Source organism: Heloderma suspectum, chromosome 3, assembly GCF_057233095.1.
Source record: "Heloderma suspectum isolate Gila_16-S chromosome 3, 16-S_ref, whole genome shotgun sequence".
Taxonomy (NCBI): domain Eukaryota; kingdom Metazoa; phylum Chordata; class Lepidosauria; order Squamata; family Helodermatidae; genus Heloderma; species Heloderma suspectum.
The window spans coordinates 6,987,529-7,008,060 of NC_139460.1; the positions used below are offsets into that span (position 1 = coordinate 6,987,529).

Below are 20,532 nucleotides of genomic sequence, written 5' to 3' on the forward strand. Positions count from 1 at the left end.
TTATTGATATAGTTAAAAGCACGTCGGTCTGAGTGCAATTCTAAAGCTACTCATGCGAGGAATGACTACCTTCTCACGTTAGCAGCTGCGAATGCACACCAAGATCGCTACTATCAGACAGACTTAGTAAACATTATGAAGGTAATGGCAGATCATTTTAGTTGAATAACTTGCATTTTTCCCACTGTTACCCTATTATTATATGGTATAATTTATATAATACCATAAAGCATTATTGCTTTGCTATAAGGGACTTGTTTAAGCTTATTCAGTGTCTAAAAAGATTTTAGTCAATTTTAAGAGGTCTTTTGTTTAATTACAGTGTACTAAATACCATAACTTGTAATCTCTAACCTTTGGGGAAAAAGTAGAGACAATGGATCAATTTAGACATCAAACTGTGCTAAACTATGCTTATAGAAGCTTGAATTGATAAAACATGGTTTGCAATCAGGCAGCAAACCAGAATTAGAAACCATTGTTTAGCGTGGATTTGCAGATCATAATTTCTGCTAACTTTGGCATTGCATGATGACTGAATTGATAAACCATAGTTACAGCCATTGCTTTTCCTCTAGAGGCTGCTGCACCATGGAGACAGGAATGAACTTAAGAACCTGAGTGCTGAGAACGCAGAAAATAAAAGCTGACAAACAGCACTAAATCATGGTTTGCCTGTTGTATGCTTGGAAGTTCAAATAATTATTTCGGTTCCAAACCTATGGTTGGTGCATACCATAGTGTGGTATTATGTCTGAACTGAGGCAGCGTGAAACACGGCACATTACTGAATGTTTAACTCCTATACATAGAATATTTTATGGCCTGGATCTAAGGAACCATGCAACTAGTTCTACGTGCTCAAAGATGCTTTGGACTTGTGTTTGTCAAACAATCTCACCATGCCCCTTAGCAAAACCCTTTTGAATCTGAGTGTCTGCTGCACAAAGAAAGAGTACTCCAGTGTGCATGTGCAAACTGACGAGCACACCAAAAACCACATGAAGTAGCTTTTTGGATCCCAGTCTGATTTTTAACATTTATCTTTAAAACAGTATAACTTGGCCGAGTTTTTTCTATAAGTGCCTTTAGTCATAAACTGGCTGGCAGTAGGTTTGAACAAATCAATAATAATAATAATAATAGAAGATGCTATAGGGTGGGCTTTCATGGATTTTTCATGGAGCATTGATGTAAAAGTTGTTTGCATTCTTAATAATTTTGGCTGGTAAGTGTTTCGTTGCCAGTGAGGTTTAATTGCTTTGAGAACAAAAACTGTCCCTGACCAGTTAGATGTTAACTAAATAGCAGTTCATTTGGCAACAGAAAAGCAATTACTTTTTTCCTGAAATAATATTGCAGAAAAATCTGTAGCACAGACATATGTGGAGCTCAGAGATCTACTTTTTGTGTATCTCTTGCCAGCCTCCCTGCTTTCTACAAATTCCTATCTTATTGCAATCCCTTTCTGTAGACTCAGTCCATTTGTCTGGGCAGTCTCCTTCCTCTTTTTTTCTCCATTCATGCTCTCACTATAATCTTGAGACTTCTGCTCTGTTCTCATGATATGATCACATCACCAAAACCTTGCTTTGCCTTATTCCATAAAATGACTTCATATGACAATGACTTATATAGTCCTAGAAGATTGCCAAGATGTTCTTCTCATTGCTTTCGAAAGTCAGTATCCAGTGTATCTCAAATGTATACTAGGGTTTTGGTAGTATGGACAAAAAAGGTGTCCTGTGACACCTTAAAGATTAACAAATTTATTATGGCATAAACTTTCACAGACTCATGGTCATTTCATAAAATGGATGAATTGTAATCCTAATTTGGAAGGCATATATGGTTGAGGGGGCAGGAACAGAGGTCTGAGGAAAGTGAGATCCAAAAAGAACAGACGGTGACAATTATGCAAAAGCAAAATAGTTACAGTGACTATTAACAACACAGTGTTGTTAATAACACAAGCATCCTGGCATTGGTAAACTAATTAATAGATTGTTGTTGTTTATTCAGTCAGTCGCTTCCGACTCTTCGTGACTTCATGGACCAGCCCACGCCAGAGCTTCCTGTCAGCTATCGTCACCCCCAGCTCCCCCAAGGTCGAGTCCGTCACCTCCAGAATATCATCCATCCACCTTGCCCTTGGTCAGCCCCTCTTCCTTTTGCCTTCCACTTCCCTAGCATCAGCATCTTCTCCAAGGTATCCTGTCTTCTCATGATGTGGCCAAAGTACTTCAGTTTTGCCTTTAATATCCTTCCCTCAAGTGAGCAGTCTGGCTTTATTTCCTGGAGGATGGACTGGTTTGATCTTCTTGCAGTCCAAGGCACTCTCAGAATTTTCCTCCAGCACCATAGTTCAAAAGCATCTATCTTCCTTCACTCAGCCTTCCTTATGGTCCAGCTCTCGCAGCCATAGGTTACTACGGGGAATACCATTGCTTTAACTCTGCGGACCTTTGTTGTCAGTGTGATGTCTCTGCTCTTAACTATTTTATCAAGATTTGTCATTGCTCTCCTCCCAAGAAGTAAACGACTTCTGATTTCCTGGCTGCAGTCAGCGTCTGCAGTAATCTTTGCGCCTAGAAAGACAAAGTCTGTCATTGCTTCCACGTTTTCTCCCTCTATTTGCCAGTTATCAATCAAGCTGGTTGCCATAATCTTAGTTTTTTTGAAGTTTAACTGCAACCCAGCTTTTGCACTTTCTTCTTTCACCTTCGTCATGAGTTTCCTCAGCTCCTCCTCACTTTCAGCCATCAAAGTGGTATCATCTGCATATCTGAGATTGTTAATGTTTCTTCCAGCGATTTTAACTCCAGCCTTGGCTTCATCAAGCCCAGCACGTCGCATGATGTGTTCTGCGTACAGGTTGAATAGGTAGGGTGACAGTATACAACCCTGCCGTAACTTGCCACAATTTGTTATGATCCACACAGTCAAAGGCTTTAGAATAGTCAATAAAACAGAAATAGATGTTTTTCTGAAACTCCCTGGCTTTCTCCATTATCCAGCGTATATTGGCAATTTGGTCTCTAGTTCCTCCGCCTTTTCTAAACCCAGCTTGTACATCTGGCAATTCTCATTCCATGAATTGCTGGAGTCTACCTTGTTAGATCTTGAGCATTACCTTACTGGAATGTGAAATAAGTGCCACTGTTCGATAGTTTGAACATTCTTTGGTGCTTCCCTTTTTTGGTATGGGGATATAAGTTGATTTTTTCCAATCTGTTGGCCATTCTTGTGTTTTCCAAATTTGCTGGCATATGGCATGCATCACCTTGACAGCATCATCTTGCAAGATTTTAAACAGCTCAGCTGGGATACTGTCATCTCCTGCTGCCTTGTTATTAGCAATGCTTCTTAAGGCCCATTCAACCTCACTCTTCAGGATGTCTGGCTCTAGCTCACTGACCACATCATCAAATCTATCTCCGATATCATTATCCTTCCTATACAGATCTTCCGTATATTCTTGCCACCTTTTCTTGATCTCTTCTGCTTCTGTTAGGTCCTTGCCATCTTTGTTTTGGATCATACCCATTTTTGCCTGGAATTTACCTCCGATGTTTCTAATTTTCTGGAAGAGGTCTCTTGTCCTTCCACTTCCGCGCATTGCTTGTTTAAAAATAATTCCTTATCTCTTCTGGCTAACCTCTGGAATTTTGCATTTAATTGGGCATATCTCTCCCTATCACTGTTGCCTTTTGCTTTCCTTCTTTCTTGGGCTGCTTCCAGTGTCTCAGCAGACAGCCATCTTGCCTTCTTAGTTTTCTTTTTCTTTGGGATGTTTTTTGTTGCCGCCTCCTGAACAATGTTGCGAACTTCTGTCCATAGTTCTTCTGGGACCCTATCTACTAAATCTAGTCCCTTAAATCTATTCTACACCTCCACTGCATATTCATTAGGAATATTCGTGAGCTTATATCTAACTGATCTGTGAGTCTTCCCTATTCTCTTTAGTCTGATTCTAAACTGTGCAATAAGAAGTTCGTGATCTGAACTACAATCAACTCCAGGTCTTATTTTTACCGACTGCATAGACGTCCGCCACCTTTGGCTACAAAGGATGTAGTCAATCTGATTTCGGTGTCGACCGTCTGGTTAAGTCCATGTATAAAGTCGTCTCTTAGGTTGTTGGAAGAGAGTGTTTGTTATGCACTGTGAGTTGTCTTGGCAAAATTCTATCAGCCTATGTCCTGCTTCATTTTGTTCTCCCAGACCATGCTTGCCTGTAATTCCAGGTGTTGTTTGACTACCTACCTTAGCATTCCAGTCTCCTGTAATGAAAATAACATCTTTTTTTGGCGTACTATCCAGTAGGTGCTGCAGATCCTCATAGATCTACTTCTGCTTCTTCAGCATCTGTGGTTGGGGCGTATATTTGGATCACTGTGATGTTAAATGGCTTACCCTGAATGCGAATTGAGATCATTCTGTCATTTTTTGGATTGTATCCAAGCACTGCTTTAGCCACTGTATTATTAATTATGAAGGCTACTCCATTTCTTATGTGGTCCTCTTGTCCACAGTAGTAGATCTGGTGGTCATTTGATGTGAAGTGGCCCATTCCAGTCCATTTCAGTTCACTGACACCCAAAATGTCTATATTTAATCTTGACATCTCCCCAATAACCACATCCAATTTGCCCTGGCTCATAGATCTTACATTCCAGGTTCCTATGGTGTGTTGATCTTTAGAACATCGGATTCGTCGTTCACCACCAGCACCATCGGCTGCTAGCCGTCCTTTCGGCTTTGAGCTAGCTGCGTCATCACATCTGGGGCTAGTTGAACTTATCCTCTGTTCCTCCCCAGTAGCATTTTGACCATCTTCCAACCTGGGAGTCCCATCTTCCGATGGTATACCGACATATCTCTGGTTGTACTGATCCATTTAGTTTTCCTGGCAAGAATACTGGGGTGGGTTGCTGTTTCCTTCCCCAGGGATCATATTTAGTCTGACCTCTCTGCCATGACCTTCCCATCTTGGGTGTCTCTTCACGGTTTAGCTCATGACGTCATTGAGGTGCTCAAGCTCCAGCACCACGACAAGGTAACGATCTCCTTTTCTGAAGAATTAATAGATATAGTAGGATAAAAAACCATAATCTTAATTCATGCTTCTGCTGATAGAATTGAATTTCTTCATAAATTGAGATTATGCATTTTTATTGCACTCCCTGTTTGTGTTCTGACCAGCATTTCTTGTTAATGGTCACAAACTATTTTGCTGTTACGTTATTGTCACTGTTCTTTTTGCATTTCATTTCCCTCCGACCTTACTCCTCTCCGCCCCCTCCACCCACCCAGCCCACCATGCGTATGTATGCCTATCTATGTAGGATTACGCTTCATGCGTCTGTGAAATAGACTCTAGTCCACAAAAAGCTCATGCCATTATAAAATTGTTAGTCCTTAAGGTGCTGCAAGATTCTTTTTGCTGCAAGAGACTAGCACTCCTATCCATCTGGAAATTGATATTATGGCGTGGCATTTAAATCTGTTGAAATTATGATTTACCAACTAAAATGCTTTAATTGTTGACAGCTAGATCTGGGTTATCCAGAATTGCTATGTGATATGGCAAAATAGCATTTTCCAAATGTGTATGACATTTTAGCTGAAAACTTGCTCTCTACTTTTCCTGCTACCCAAAGAGCTCAAGCTGCAACAGCATTGTAGAACAATTGCACTTCTGAGCACAGACCTACTTGTAAGCAATTCATATGCATTTTAATGGGGCTTGAGCACAAGTCTTGAGTGCCTCTAGTTGAACTCTGTCTTGAGAGTGAAACATGAGAACTGATAGGTACTCTTAAAGCCCCAGACAGCGGTGTGGTGTACTTTTCAAAATGCTGTTTTAATTATTAATGCAATCTCAGAAGATGATCCAAAAATCAATTTAATGTCACTTTTCTGGAGAACCTCCATGCCTCTTAAATAATGTAACCCCCTCTCCCCGCCAAAAAAAAATATAGCAGAATGCAGACAGCCTTGGACCAGGATAGCATGATGTAATTTAGTTCTGTCATATACATATTCAGTCTACAAATGCACTGGACAAAAACAAAAATTGATTGATTTGGTAATTTGATACCCAAGATGAGCTTTCAAGTGGCTCTTAATTACAATATCCTTAAATCAAAACTAAGCTGACGTTCTTTGTTCTAGTTTGTGCTCAGTTCTTAAGTTTCCTGCATACAGGTTTATAAATTCAACCCAAAATATTAGAGCATTCCTGTTTTTCAGTGAGCAATTTTTCTAACAGTAGATAACCATTGGTAATATTTGGGTCTTTGGAGAATTCCTTTTAGAGCAGAAATGTGAACCCTGGCAGCAAGGTTGCTTATACTTTGGGTGAAAACGCCCCAGTCCTGCATACAGAATACACTGTGCAATTAAACTAAACTGCATGTGTGCAAATAAGTTATTTCCAAATGCTAGTGTTCCAGTACATTGAAATTACTGATAATGTGGAAGCTTGGGGAGGGTGCCACAGGTCAGTGGCAGAGTGCACAATTTGTATGCGGAAGGACCCAGGTGCAGTTGCTGGTGTGTCTGGTTAAAAAGATCTCAGGTGGAAGACCCGAGAAGTAGGGATGTATGAAAATCACTTACCTTTCGGGGATTATGCTAATGGTGCAGGGGGAGGCGTTCCGTCCCTCCCCCCGGAATACTCGCCGGGGGGGAGGCGCTCCATTCCTCCCCCCGCTGGGATCCTGGCTGGCCGGCTGCGCTCCTTAGTGATTCTGCGGAGCCACCGGCCAGCTCCGCCAGCAGCCGGACATCCAGCCGCTGGCTAGCAGGGACACAAATGGCAGCAGCCGTAGCCGCTGCTGTTTGCGTCCTGCAGTCAGCCGTGATAGGCTACATAAATGTTTACGTAGCCTATCACGGCTGATTAAAAAAAAAAAACGTGCGTACGCAAATGGCGGCGCCCATGGGCGCCGCTATTTGCGTTCCCCTTATTTTCGCCGTCTTAGTCTACGTAAATGTTTACGTAGACTAAGACGGGCCAAAATAAGGAACGCAAATGGCAGTGCCCATGGGCGCCGCCATTTGCATATGCGCGGTTTTTTTGGGTTTTTTTAGTCAGCCGTGATAGGCTACATAAACATTTACGTAGCCTATCACGGTGGTTTTTTTAAATCTAGCCGTGATAGGCTACGTAAATCTTTACGTAGCCTATCACATTTGTTTGGGGTTTTTTGCCTGGAAATGGCGGCGGCGGCAGCCAGTCGGAAGACCGGACGCCGGAGCTGCCACCACCAGAGCTGCCGCTGCCAGGAAGATCCGCCTAAGGTAAGTCCCGTCCCGAGGGGGGCGGAGGGCCATTCCGCCACCGATTTCAGGGGGCCGAATGCGCTGGCATTTGGCCTCCCCGAGATCCGTGGTGGAACTTTCGTACATCCCTACCGAGAAGTTCCTCCATGCGGTAAAGCTGCTGTCAGTCAGATTAGACAGTGCCAGCCTAGATGGAGCAATGATTTGACTTGGTAACTTAGTTATTTATTAAAATATTTAAACACCGCCTTTTGGCCCTAAGCAGGGTCGCCAAAGCAGTGTACATAAAAACACATTACAACAAATTTACAACAACAACCAGATTAAAAACAGAGTTGTCTATAAAACATTCTGGAGAGTGAAATCAACCTCAAATGAAAAACCATTAAAAGCCACACAGAACAGGAACATTTTCATCACCTGCCTCAACTGAGCAAGGATTGGGCTGATCTAAGCTCTCTAGGGAAGGAATTCAACAGTTGGGGTGCTGCCACAGAGAAGGCCCTGTCCTGTGTCCCTACCAACCGAATCTCACTTGGGTGGTGGGACGTAAATTGGTCCCAAACTGTTTAGAGCTTTATAAGAAAGAACCAGCACTTTGAATTTGAACCAGCAGTGTCATCAATATGCGGATGACACGCAGCTCTACCTCTCATTCAAATCTTCACCAAGGTTGGCCGTAGAATCCCTGTCCAAATGTCTGGAGACGGTGAGTGGCTGGATGGGGAGGAATAAGCTGAAGCTCAACCCTGACAAGACCGAGGTACTTTTGGTGGGAGACAAGAGGAGGCTGGGGGATGTTGACCTGGTGTTGAATGGGGTACGGCTACCCTTGAAAGACCAGGTCCGCAGCCTGGGGGTCATTTTGGACTCCCAGCTGTCCATGGAGCCTCAGGTGTCAGCTGTGAGCCGGACAGCGCTGTATCAACTCCATCTGATACGGCGGCTGCGCCCCTTCCTTCCTGACCATCTGCTCCCATCGGTAGTACATGCCCTGGTCTCCTCTCGTTTAGACTACTGTAATGCGCTCTACGTGGGGTTACCCTTGAAGACGGTTCGGAAGCTGCAGCTGGTACAGAACGCGGCGGCTCACCTGATTAAAGGCAGCCGCCAGCGAGATCACATCACTCCAGTGCTGAAGGAGTTGCACTGGTTACCAGTTGTTTTCCAGGCCACATTCAAGGTGTTGGTTTTGACCTTTAAAACCCTATATGGTTGCGGCCCAGCCTATCTTAAGGAGCACCTCCAGCAACACCAGACAGGCCGCTTAACAAGATCAGCCTCAGATGGCCTTCTCTCTGTCCCATCAGCCAGGACAGCTAGACTGGTGGGGACGAGGGAGAGGGCCTTCTCTGTGGTGGCCCCCACTCTGTGGAACTCCCTCCCTAGGGAACTCCGTCATGCCCCCTCTTTAATGAGCTTCCGTCGTGCATTAAAAACGTGGTTGTTCAGGCAGGCATTTGGGGTGGGTTAGGGTATTTTAAAAAAAAAAAATTATGGTAAAATTTTATTGTTTTAAATTGTTTTATGGTGGGTTGTACATCGCCCAGAGTGGCTGGGTGACCAGTCAGATGGGCGATTAATAAATTAAATAAATAAATAAAAATAAATTGGGTCCAGAAGCAAATGGAACCTGGTACAATTAATGTAGGATTGGTGTAATAGGATATATAATGCTTACCCTAGAAATTAATCTGGCTGTTTTTTACCACTTGCAGTTTCTGAACACTCATCAAGGGCAGCCCCATGTAGAATACATTGTAGTAATCTAAAGGGGAAGTGACTATGGCATGCGTCACTGTTGCCAGATCCGTCTGATCCTCCAAGGGGCATGTCAGGCTTCAGGTGGCATAAAGCACCTGGTATGTCCTCAGCTATTGGGTAGGGCATGTTGTTGCCCTTCTGAGACAACAGGGTTTGTGCTGATCTCCCTCTCTTGCAGGCTTCCATGAAACCTTGGCCCCAGTTGGTCCACCATTTGCTACTGCTATTTCTGAGTCATGCTGTCTCCAGTATCAAATTAAGAATGCCTTGCACTGTCCCTAACTTTAGAAACTTGGGAACAAAGCAGATGTGACACAGGAGATCCATAGTCGGACACGGAATAATGGGCTCAAGTTACAGGAAGCCAGATTCCAGCTGAACATCAGGAAAAACTTCCTGACTGTTAGAGCAATACAACAATGGAACCAATTCCCTAGGGAGGTGGTGGGCTCTCCCACACTGGAGGCGTTCAAGACGAGGCTGGACAGCCATCTGTCAGGGGTGCTCTGACTTGGATTCCTGCATTGAGCAGGGGGGTTGGACTCGATGGCCTTGTAGGCCCCTTCCACCCCTACTGTTCTATGATTCTATGTCCCAGCACATTTTTCTTTATTGCAAAAGGAGCCATGGGAGGGCTGATTGTTTTGATTCGAAGACTAGCAGCACGGATGCTTACCTGTTTCCCCATGCCATTTCCTGAATCTAAATTAGTCCTGCAAAGCTATGCTATTAAACCAGGGGGCGGGGGGGATATGGGTGCCTACTTTGCATAACTACTTTGCTTGCATGTGTTCTTTAGTTGTGCAGCCTCCAAGTGCTATCAAAGCAATTTTTACAAAATGTGTTTTTTTACATTATAAGACCTTTTTGCATTTTGCAGGTTTTAATTGAAATTATTTGATTCTAGGAACCAAAAAGGCTTACTCTTGTGTAGGCATTTTGACCACCAGGTTTCTGTTTTGTGCTGCTCTATCTCCAATCAGATTATTTTTCCCAGAATAAGAATTTATGCTATGTAGTTCTTACATATTGAAGGGGCAGCTGCCTATTGATCTAGCAGTGTGCTTGTTTAATGCCTGACTTGCTTTGCTGGAACCTATCCAGTTCAGAGATCATAAGCATTGCTGCTGACTTGAGGTTTTTTCAGGAGATGCTTCTATTGGTGCATTTGCCATTGCCATGACCTTGCTATGTATAAAGATAGTTTTGCATTTTTCTTTGAAAGCTTGCTATTTCATTGTTTTCTGAAATCAAGAAGGTTGGGGGAGGGTTAGATAAACGTAACGCAGTGCTTTATTACTGGGGCATGGAAGGTGGCTGTCTGAGAATCTGCATTGTTGCAATCTGGCACAGACCTTGGAATCAATTGCCTTGTGCACAGTCCAAAACATCTCAGCTTATAGAATCAAGACTCCTGTCCTTCAAACTGCAGTGAAAAGCTTGGAAAGGTGTTCTTGATTGCTGCAAAAGGTTGAAACAGAGAATCTTAGTGGGTGTTGTACTGGTGGCCATTGTCTTGGCACAGCCACCTGTGGCTGGCCCCTGCGTCCTTGCCATTACAGACCTATTCTTTGGTTGTCAACAGGCCATTTTTTTTCATAGTTGAAGCACTTCTTGGTCCAGAAAGTAAAGTCCTAGTCTTGTGATTTCACATGGTGGGAGGGCATAGGTGGTGTGCTCTCATCCCTTTCAGATTGTCCCTTTTGGTCTGGGAGTAAGGTTTAGAGTAGGTGTGAGTTTAGGGTGGGGAACACATGAACCTCTGTGGAACCCTCTGTGGAAGGTGCATCAGTGGGTGGGCCTGGTCGTGAGTGAGGCAATGGTAGATGGGGCCAAGACCCTCATACTCATTCACAAACACACATTCTCTCGCACTCCCTCTCCCTCCCTCCAGGAGCAGGATCACTGGGGGTGGGTTAAAGCCTCTTCCCCCCAGGATTGCTGGGGAGTGACATGAAGGTTCAACTCCACTGGCAATCCTGATCTAGGATTTCTGGGGGAGTGGAAGATGCTTTAACCCCAGTGATGCTTTAACCTTCAGTGTTCCTGAAGTTGAAGGGGGTGATGTTAAGGCCTACACACACACACACACACACACACACACACCCCTCCCTCAGCAGTCATGATCAAGAAGCTGTTCCCCTGTTGCTAATAGCGATTCTGCCTGCAGAGATTGCGGGGGGGGGGGGGAGTTTATAGCTGCCCCATCCCCAGCAGTCCTAATCAGGGAGGCTTTAACCTTCCCCCCATCCCCACCTGTTGCCCACTGCCTGGCTGATAGCTGACCATCTGGTCTGCAGAGAATAGGGGGTAGAGCTCCTTGAGTTTCTGTGGGCTGCACAGATAGCAGAAGAGTGGCACATATGTGGCCTGTGGGGTTGTCCCCATGTGATTTAGGAAGACCTCTAGAGGAATTTCTTTGAATACAGCTCAGTTCAGATATCACACTAAACCATAATTAATGCTACCCATAACTGAAACCCCCAGCCATGGTTTGCGTTTCTAAACATACAACAGGCAAACCATAGTTTAGAGACAGAGCAGTTGTTGTAACTACAGTTCGTTAATTTTGTCATAACACCAAACCATGGTTAGCTCAAATCACATTTTTCAAAAGTACTTGAAACCATGGTTTCTGATTCTGGTTTGCCAGCCAATTGCATTTCATGGTTTGTCCATTCAGAATTCATGCCAAACCTTAGTTAAGCTTCCTTAACCAGGCATTGGCATGATATGATTTAAAATGAGCCTCTTTCTCTCTTCTACCTTGCTGATTTTGTTCTCAGTAGCAGGAATTGCTTCTTGTGGGATTCCTGGAGGTATCTGGCTGGCCACTGTGGGAAATGGGATGTGGGACCAGAGAGGCCTCCAGCAGGGTGATTCGTAATAAAAAAAAACCTAGCCTCTTTCAGGTGAGTTTTCTACTCAGCCATGAAACTCCCTGGGTCACCTTGGGCCGGTCACTATATCTCTCAGTCTCATGTATCTCACATGGTTGTTATGGGATGGGGTGGGGGAGGTGGTGGTGCATGCACTACCCTGGGCTCTTTGGAAGAAGAGCAGGATCCAAATAAAAATAAAAGTCAAGTTCGTTGCGACAGTTGCACTGATTCTTCAGTAATTTCCACTTGCAAATATTTATTTATGTAGAGGATTTTTATCCCCCTCTTCAGCCAAAAAGTCTTCTGGAGTGGCTTACAAATAACCAATAAAAGAAGGCAGTGCCTGCCCACAGGGTTACAATCTAAAAAAACCTGACACACAAGGAAAAAGGAATAGGGAGGGGATGGGGGATGGGGAATTAAGTCTTTCAGCAGGGCTGGTGGAATGGCCCCTCTTCCCCCTCTCATCTCCTTCAGCACAGCCTGCTGGAATGACTGCTGGAGATGACAGCTAGGGGACAGGGAACCTTCATGGAGGTGGTCTTCAGGGCTGGTGGAATGGCCCTGCCTCAGACTCTCATCTCCCTCAGCACAGCCTACTGGAAATAAGGCATCATCAGTGTGGAATGGGGTTTAGCTAGTATTTGGAGGGAGCAATCCTATGGCCGCTAGACAGCTGCTAGATGGCCATAGGATATCGTGTTATCCGGGAACCAACCTCGGAGCCCGTGCTCTGAGGTCGGTTCCGAGAGAACCGGCCTTCTCCCACTTCCGCACTGCCTCGGAGGCAGCGCAGAACAACCCCATCCTCCGCACTCGCAAGAGGAGCATGGAGTGGCCAAAAAGGTGTATGGCTGGGGCGGGGAGGGCGGAAAAGCCTGTACATCCTATGTGTCATACCTCATCTTCCTTTCCCGCTCCATTTTCCCATGGCTAGACAGCCGCAAACGGCTATCTAACAGAAAATGCAGGGCAGGAGAAGCGTGGAGGGAATGATCCCCTCTGTGCTTCTCTTGCCCTGCTTTGGATAGGCAGTCGCCTCTGAGTTCGGAGGCGGCTGCCTGTTTGGATAGGATTGCGCCCTTAGTATATTTTACTTGGGTAGCTCAATAGGGATGGGGGCAGGGGGGCAGGGAGAAACACCTTCTATTTAAACTTAAAAAAATAAAAATAAACCCAAAAAAATGGTTTCGCAAAACCATGAAATACCAGCACTGCTTTGCACTCCAGCAGGAACTGTGGAGATATTGTGTATGTTTTTTGTGGTATATCAGCTGTGAGATCCCATAGAAAAGGCTTTTTATGAGAGAGGACCCTTGGCAGGTGTTCAAAGTAAATACGCTTATAAATTATATTTTCCTGGAAAATGTTTGCTAGGAATATTTTTTTCCAGTATGTGTTAAAGCAGGGCCTGTAAATAAGTGCTGTCTTTAAAGTTTTAAAATCTCCTAGAAATAGCATTTGAGATGAGTCTTTATAGTTGGCTGCGTATGCAATCCCAGATTTACAGTTGTCCTTGGTAAATATACTGTTGGTCTCATAAATCATGTTTGGGGCCATGCTTGTGTAGAAGAAAGTGACAAAAAAGAACTGTACTGGGCTTAGTATCATGGAGCTGTTTAGAGATACATTTGGCACTTTTATTGGCTAATAAAATTCCCTTCAAATCTGGAGAAAACCATGATAGGAAGCAAAATAAAACCTGAAAATATTGTGCAATGAAACATAATTTCCTTCGTCTAGCAGTCAGTTTAACTCTACTAGATCAGACATTTCCAGCCTTTTCTACAGTTTACGGCATCTATTCTTGGTTCCCCTTTCCACTCCTCTAGTATTCAAATGTTCAACCATTTATACAATTGCAGTCAAGTATGGAATAGATATGCAGCAAGTGACCCTGATTAGATAGGAAACTTTTGCTCTCATCTTTCTTTGATATAAGAAAATCAAAAAGACCCACTGGAATACCCGAGTGGGGGCCACGTTTTCTTTCTCTTTCTATCCAATAGCTTGCAAAATCCTTTCTCTTCCTTTGATTTAGTTCTTGTCTATGGCTTTTTTAGGATGACACACACAAGTGCCTCCTGTGGAGAGAGGTATCCTTTAGAACAGAGGTGGGTAATTCCCATCAGCTCTAACCAGCATAGCTAATGGTGAAGGATGATGGGAGTTGCAGTCTAACAACATCTGGAGCACCACATGTCGTCCATCACAGATACTTCAGTAGATAGTTTGTGCATTCTAGACAGGGGGCCACTTGGAGTCAGCTTGGTCAGGCAGGTTCCTTTTCGGTGTTTGCTTCGCAGAATTCCTACACACTGGAAATCTCTGCAGTGTTTCTTGAATATATGACACATATGCCCAGATGGTACGACAAGTGCATAGAAAGAGGCATGCTTGATAGCCTCAGCTGGCAAATTATTTTGCCCTAGAGACTGGCCAGAGCTGCTTTGGAAGCATTTGTGTGTCACCTGACCACAGTGATGGAAAGTGTGGTTTAAATGTTTTCTGGTGATGGAGGTTATTTTTATATCCTTCTGAGAGTTTTGCTCAGACTGCGTGCAGAGTGATGGAATAGAAACTCAAATGTTAAGGAAGCCAAATGTGAAGCTGCTTAAGAAGAAATGGGGAGGAGCTTTTGTGAGAGTGTGAATATGTCTTCATTTGTAAGGTAAGACAGAAGAAAGGCTTTCATATCATATAAAAAGCAAAGGCAGCCACATGTCATATGTGCTTATTGGTGTAGCCCAGTGTGTGTTAGAAGTCTGTGACATCAGTATGTCCTCCCTCTTCCTGTTCTAGAATTCGTATCTTCCTTACAGCACAGTGTCACAGAAGATCTCTTGCCTTTTAAAAAGGCCTGCACACGTGAAAATGAAAACTGAAATCAGCCAGTTCCTTTTTGTGTACACTGGACTTCATAGCTTCCAAAAACATGCCTTAACTTATAGTAAGGCAGACTTACCCATTCAGTGCTTTGGAGAGCTGGGCTGTTTTTGGGAATAGAGGAAAGATGAATAAGATCTTCCTATTGAGATTAAATAGCTGAACTGGCTCTTTCGACATGTGCCAAGAAGGAAGGAGTCTGCAGGCCAGTTACTGCAAAATGGTACTGAATGTAGAATTAAAGATTCATAATATTGAGAAGGAAATGGTATGGTGTTGGCAGCTGGTAGCTTGAGAATAGGAGGAAAATTATTTCAAGACATGAAATTCTTGACATTTTTTCATGCTGTGAACTCTGCAAGCTTGTGTGGGTGTTTCCCTGGTCAGGTGCCACCCCTTTTCCATCTGAACCAGATCTGTCCTTAAATCAACAGACAGTGAACACAGGTACTTCATTCTCTTTGGACATCCATGCAGTCTAAAATAAGAAATTAACTTTAATATATTTTTGTTATATGAACAGTCATTATGTGCATTTTAAAGGTGGGTATTGATAAGCCTCTGGGCTTGGAATAGTTTGTCTTTTGGGGGGTCAGCCTGTCTTACTGAAAATCATCTTAACCTTACTGCAGCTAGGGCACCTGTAGACACCTCCCTTGGCACACGCAAAGCTCCCTACACCACCCTAGTTGTTGTTTATGTGCTTGAAAGTGATCAGAAGATTAGACCTGATCTCTGCCTTGTCCTCAGTTTCTTGGCTTAGTTGCTTGTCTTTTAGCCTCCACCAGTTGGCCTTGTGAAATTGATGTTTTGTGACTAGCCACACCCACCATGGTAGCAATTCTGTGAGTGGACACCTACCCCGAATTGCAGCCATTTTATGCTGGTGCCCATGGCACTTTCTCAGTATTCTAAATTTGCACTGAAATTAGTTCTCTTCCAGGCATGAGATTGGCCTCATAAACATAGGGTGGATTCAGGCAACCAGAAGCAACACAGTTGTCTTGCAATATAATACCTATAATTGCAGTGGGAGGTAGTTGCCGGTAGCCTGTGACTATGCTTCTAAGAATTACTCTAACGTGCAACCACATCTGTGAATTTTTGAGTTGCTGCAGGAGTTGTGGTAACATGAGACATAGCCTCCCATAGTTGCATGCCACAGGTGACAACATACCCATGTAGTTAACTTCTATACAGTGAGCTTCTAAGGTAATGGCTCCTGATTTTCTGAATCTTCCCCCTGATGTAGGTTCTCATCCATGCTGAGCTATGAAACCCACTGGGTGGTCTTTTGCAAATCCCTGTGTCTCCATTTTAATTTACTTCACAGGACAGTAGTGAAGATAAATTTAAGGTATGAATTAGAAAGGAATGTGTATGCTAGAAGTTCTATAGAAGCAACTTTATCCTTATAAAAGGATAGTTTATTGTAATATCACAAGTTCATACCAAATTTAGGTGTGAGTAGTTATTCTTTCCTACATAAAATAATTTCAATCTCAGCCCCCCTGGTGTTTGAGACACTTCACATAGAATGTAATAACATGACATGGATGGTATTTTTCCATAAAATGCAATTACAAATATAGCATGATTAGTGGCTAGAGTGTTGGACTGGGAGCCAGGAGTTGTTGTTGTTGTTGTTGTTCAGTCGTTCAGTCGTGTCCAACTCTTCGTGACCCCATGGACCATAGCACGCCAGGCCTTCCTGTCCTGCGCTGTTTCCCAGAGTGTGCTCAAGTCCATTGGGAGCCAGGAGATCCGGGTTCTATTTCCCACTCGTTCTTGGAAGCTCAGTGGGTGACTTTGGGCTAGTCACAGACTCTCGGCCCAACAGGGTTGTTGTTGTGAGGATAAAATGGAGAAGAGGTGGATTATGTATGCTGCCTTGGGTTCCTTAAGGAGGAAAAAAGGCGGGATATAAATGTAATAAATAAATTTTTTAGAAGGGGCAACGGTGGATCTGTAATAACACTTGGGAAGACTAATAAGGGTCCTCTTGTGCTTTCTGAAGGTGAGAAAGGTGAGGCACAAAGATAAATCTATCCCAGGAGTAACTTCCATCCAAAAGTGGCTTATTAAAGAGAAGCTCCAGTAGCACCATCGGCTCAAGAGAGGTTGGGTGTGTATGATCTCTGTGGTCCCCAGAGAGAGTCACGTCTGAGTGTAATAACCATGAGCTGGTAAAGTTCAGGAACACGTTTCAGGTATAGCCAGTGTCTTAAAAGCCAGGGGTAAAATATTAATTCAATTTCATTAATGTATAGCCATGCATAAAGTCTTCAGGCCTTTTCCTGTTGTATAATACCGCAACCCTTTCCCCAAGCCCTTGGGATAGGGTAGGACATAAAAAAAGTAAATTAAAAATAATTTCACTAGAGATCATGAATGAATAGTGCATTCTCTCTCTCTGAAAGGAAAATAATAGTAACACCTCCTTTTCATTTCTTTGCTTTACCCTTTGCTGTGACAGCCATTGTTCTCTTATTCAGTGCTAAGCCACAGCTGGTGACAAAGCAGATTCTTCACATATATTCTTCCTGGTGTGCAGGTTTCAGAATCTGGTAACTTCCTACACAGTGCCCTGCATTATTATTGGTTGTTGTTTTTTAATTGGGCCTTGTCAGTAGCAGTTCATGTTTATTTCTGACAGCAGCTTTTGCATTGATTTTACATGGCAATTTTGTCATTCTTTGTGTTACTAAATGTTGAAGGAGGTCCTTGTGAAACACTCTGCCTGGGGTATGAGTGCAAGCTAGGTGGGAGAGCTGATTGCTGATTGCAGGATGATTGCATCATTCTTGCAGCATGTCTTTCAAAAAGACATGTGATTCATCAAGCAGGTCATTTCCAGACTAGGGGATCAAAATCATAGGAAACTTTAATGTGTGATTGAAATTGTTGTTGTTGTTGTTCAGTCGTTCAGTCGTGTCCGACTCTTCGTGACCCCATGGACCATAGCACGCCAGGCCTTCCTGTCCTGCGCTCTCTCCCGGAGTGTGCTCAAGTTCATATTCATTGCATCGGTGATGCTATCTAGCCATCTCATCCTCTGTCGTCCCCTTCTCCTTTTGCCTTCAGTCTTTCCCAGCATCAGGGTCTTTTCCAGAGAGCACTCAGGGTTTATTTCCTCTAGGATTGACTGCAGTCCAGGGGACTCGTAAGAGTCTTCTCCAGCACCACAGTTCGAAAGCATCAATTCTTCGGCGCTCAGCCTTCCTTATAGTCCAGCTCTCACAGGCATACATTACTACTGGGAAAACGATAGCTTTGAGTAGACGGACCTTTGTTGGCAAGGTGATGTCTCTGCTTCTTACTATGCTGTCTAGGTTGGCCATAGCTTTCCTCCCAAGGAGCAAGCGTCTTTTAATTTCATGGCTACAGTCACCGTCTGCGGTGATCTTGGAGCCCAAGAAAGTAAAATCTGTCACTGCTTCCATTTCTTCCCCTTCTATATGCCAGGAAGTGATGGGGCCAGATGCCATGATCTTCGTTTTTTTAATGTTGAGTTTCAAACCAGCTTTTGCACTCTCCTCTTTCACCCTCAACAAGAGGCTCTTGAGATCCTCTTCGCTTTCTGCCATTAGGGTGGTGTCATCTGCATATCGGAGGTTGTTGATAATTCTCCCAGCAATCTTAATTCCGACCTCTGATTCATCCAACCCGGCATTTCTCATGATGTACTCTGCATATAAGTTAAATAAGCAGGGTGACAATATGCAGCCTTGTCGTACTCCTTTCCCAATTTTGAATCACTCGCTTGTTCCATGTCTGGTTCTTACTGTTGCTTCTTGACCCTCGTACAGGTTTCTCAGGAGACAGGTAAGGTGGTCTGGTACTCCCATCGCTTTCAGAATTTGCCACAGTTTGTTGTGATCCACACAATCAAAGGCTTTAGCGTAGTCAATGAAGCAGAAATAGACGTTTTTCTGGAATTCTCTTGCTTTCTCCATGATGCAACGAATGTTGGCGATTTGATCTCTAGTTCCTCTGCCTCTTCGAAACCCAGCTGGTACTTCCGGTAGTTCTCGGTTCGCATACTGCTGAAGCCTAGCTTGTAGGATTTTGAGCATCACCTTGCTGGCATGTGAAATGAGCGCAATTGTGCGGTAGTTTGAACACTCTTTGGCGTTGCCCTTCTTTGGAATTGGAATGTAAACTGACCTTTTCCAGTCTTGCAGCCATTGTTGAGTGTTCCAAATTTGTTGGCATATTGAATGCAGCACTTTAACAGCATCATCTTTTAGGATTTTAAATAGCTCAGCTGGAAGACTGTCATCTCCGCTAGCTTTGTTGTTAGTAATGCTTCCTAAGGCCCACTTGACTTCACTCTCGAGGATGTCCGGCTCCAGTTCAGTGACCGCACTATCATGGCTATCAGGGACATTAAGACCTTTTCTGTATAGTTCTTCTGTGTATTCTTTCCACCTCTTCTTAATCTCATCTGCTTCTGTTAGGTCCCTGCCTTCTTTGTCCTTTATCATGCCCGTCTCTGCACAAAACGTTCCCTTGAGATCTCCAATTTTCTTGAAGAGATCTCTAGTCTTTCCCATTCTGTTGTTTTCCTCGATTTCTTTGCATTGTTCATTTAAGAAGGCCTTCTTGTCTCCTTGCTATTCTCTGGAACTCTGCATTCAGTTGGATATATCTTCCCCTTTCTCCCTTGCTTTTCGCTTCCCTTCTTTCATCAGCTATTTGTAAAGCCTCATCAGACAGCCACTTTGCTTTCTTGCATTTCTTGTTCTTTGGGATGGATTTCGTTGCTGCCTCCTGAACAATGTTACGGACCTCCGTCCATAGTTCCTCAGGCACTCTGTCTATCAGGTCTAATCCTTTAAATCTATTCCTCACCTCCACTGTATATTCATCAGGGATATGATTGAGGTCATACCGGAATGGTTTAGTGGTTTTCCCTACGTTCTTCAATTTAAGCTGAAATTTTGCAACAAGAAGCTCATGATCTGAGCCACAGTCAGCTCCAGGTCTTGTTTTTACTGACTGTATAGAGCTTCTCCATCTTTGGCTGCAAAGGACATAATCAATCTGATTTCGATATTTACCATCTGGTGATGTCCATGTGTAGAGTCGCCTCTTGTGCTGTTGGAAAAGAGTGTTTGCTATGATCAGCGTGTTCTCTTGGCAAAACTCTGTTAGCTTTTGTCCTGCTTCATTTTGTACACCAAGGCCATGCCTGCCTGTTATCCCGGTGATTTCTTGACTTCCTACTTTAGCATTCCAATCCCCTATGATGAAGAGGACATCTTTTTTGGGTGTTAGTTCTAGAAGGTGTTGTAGGTCTTCATAGAACCGATCAACCTCAGCTTCTTCGGCATCAGTGGTTGGGGCATAGACTTGAATTACTGTGATGTTGAATGGTTTGCCTTGGATTCGTACTGAGATCATTCTGTCGTTTTTAAGATTGTACCCCAGTACTGCTTTTCCCACCCTTTTGTTGACTATGAGTGCTACTCCATTTCTTCTAAGGGATTCTTGCCCACAGTAGTAGATATGATGGTCACCTGAATTAAATTCGCCCATGCCTGTCCATTTGAGTTCGCTGATTCCCAAGATGTCGATGTTCAATCTTGCCATCTCATGTTTGACCACCTCCAGCTTACCTTGATTCATTGATCTGACATTCCAGGTTCCTAAACAATATTGTTCTTTTAGCTAAATTGGAGTCCTCTCAGCACTGTTGCTGCTGCAT

The 20,532-nt window shown here is 43.7% G+C and overlaps 1 protein-coding gene across 6 annotated transcripts in view; it reads left to right on the forward strand.

The window, feature by feature from the left end:
• The window catches only part of FCHSD2 (FCH and double SH3 domains 2), a 225,663-nt gene that overhangs the window by 126,229 nt on the left and 78,902 nt on the right, over positions 1–20,532 (forward strand). For 5 of the 6 annotated variants that reach the window (XM_084842414.1, XM_084842413.1, XM_084842409.1 and 2 more), the window contains one exon: positions 13–141. The exons of the other annotated variant lie outside the window; for it this stretch is intronic. In XM_084842414.1, coding sequence (XP_084698540.1) covers positions 13–141 — 129 coding nt within the window. The remainder of the gene's footprint in view (positions 1–12; positions 142–20,532) is intronic. 6 annotated transcript variants of the gene reach the window in all.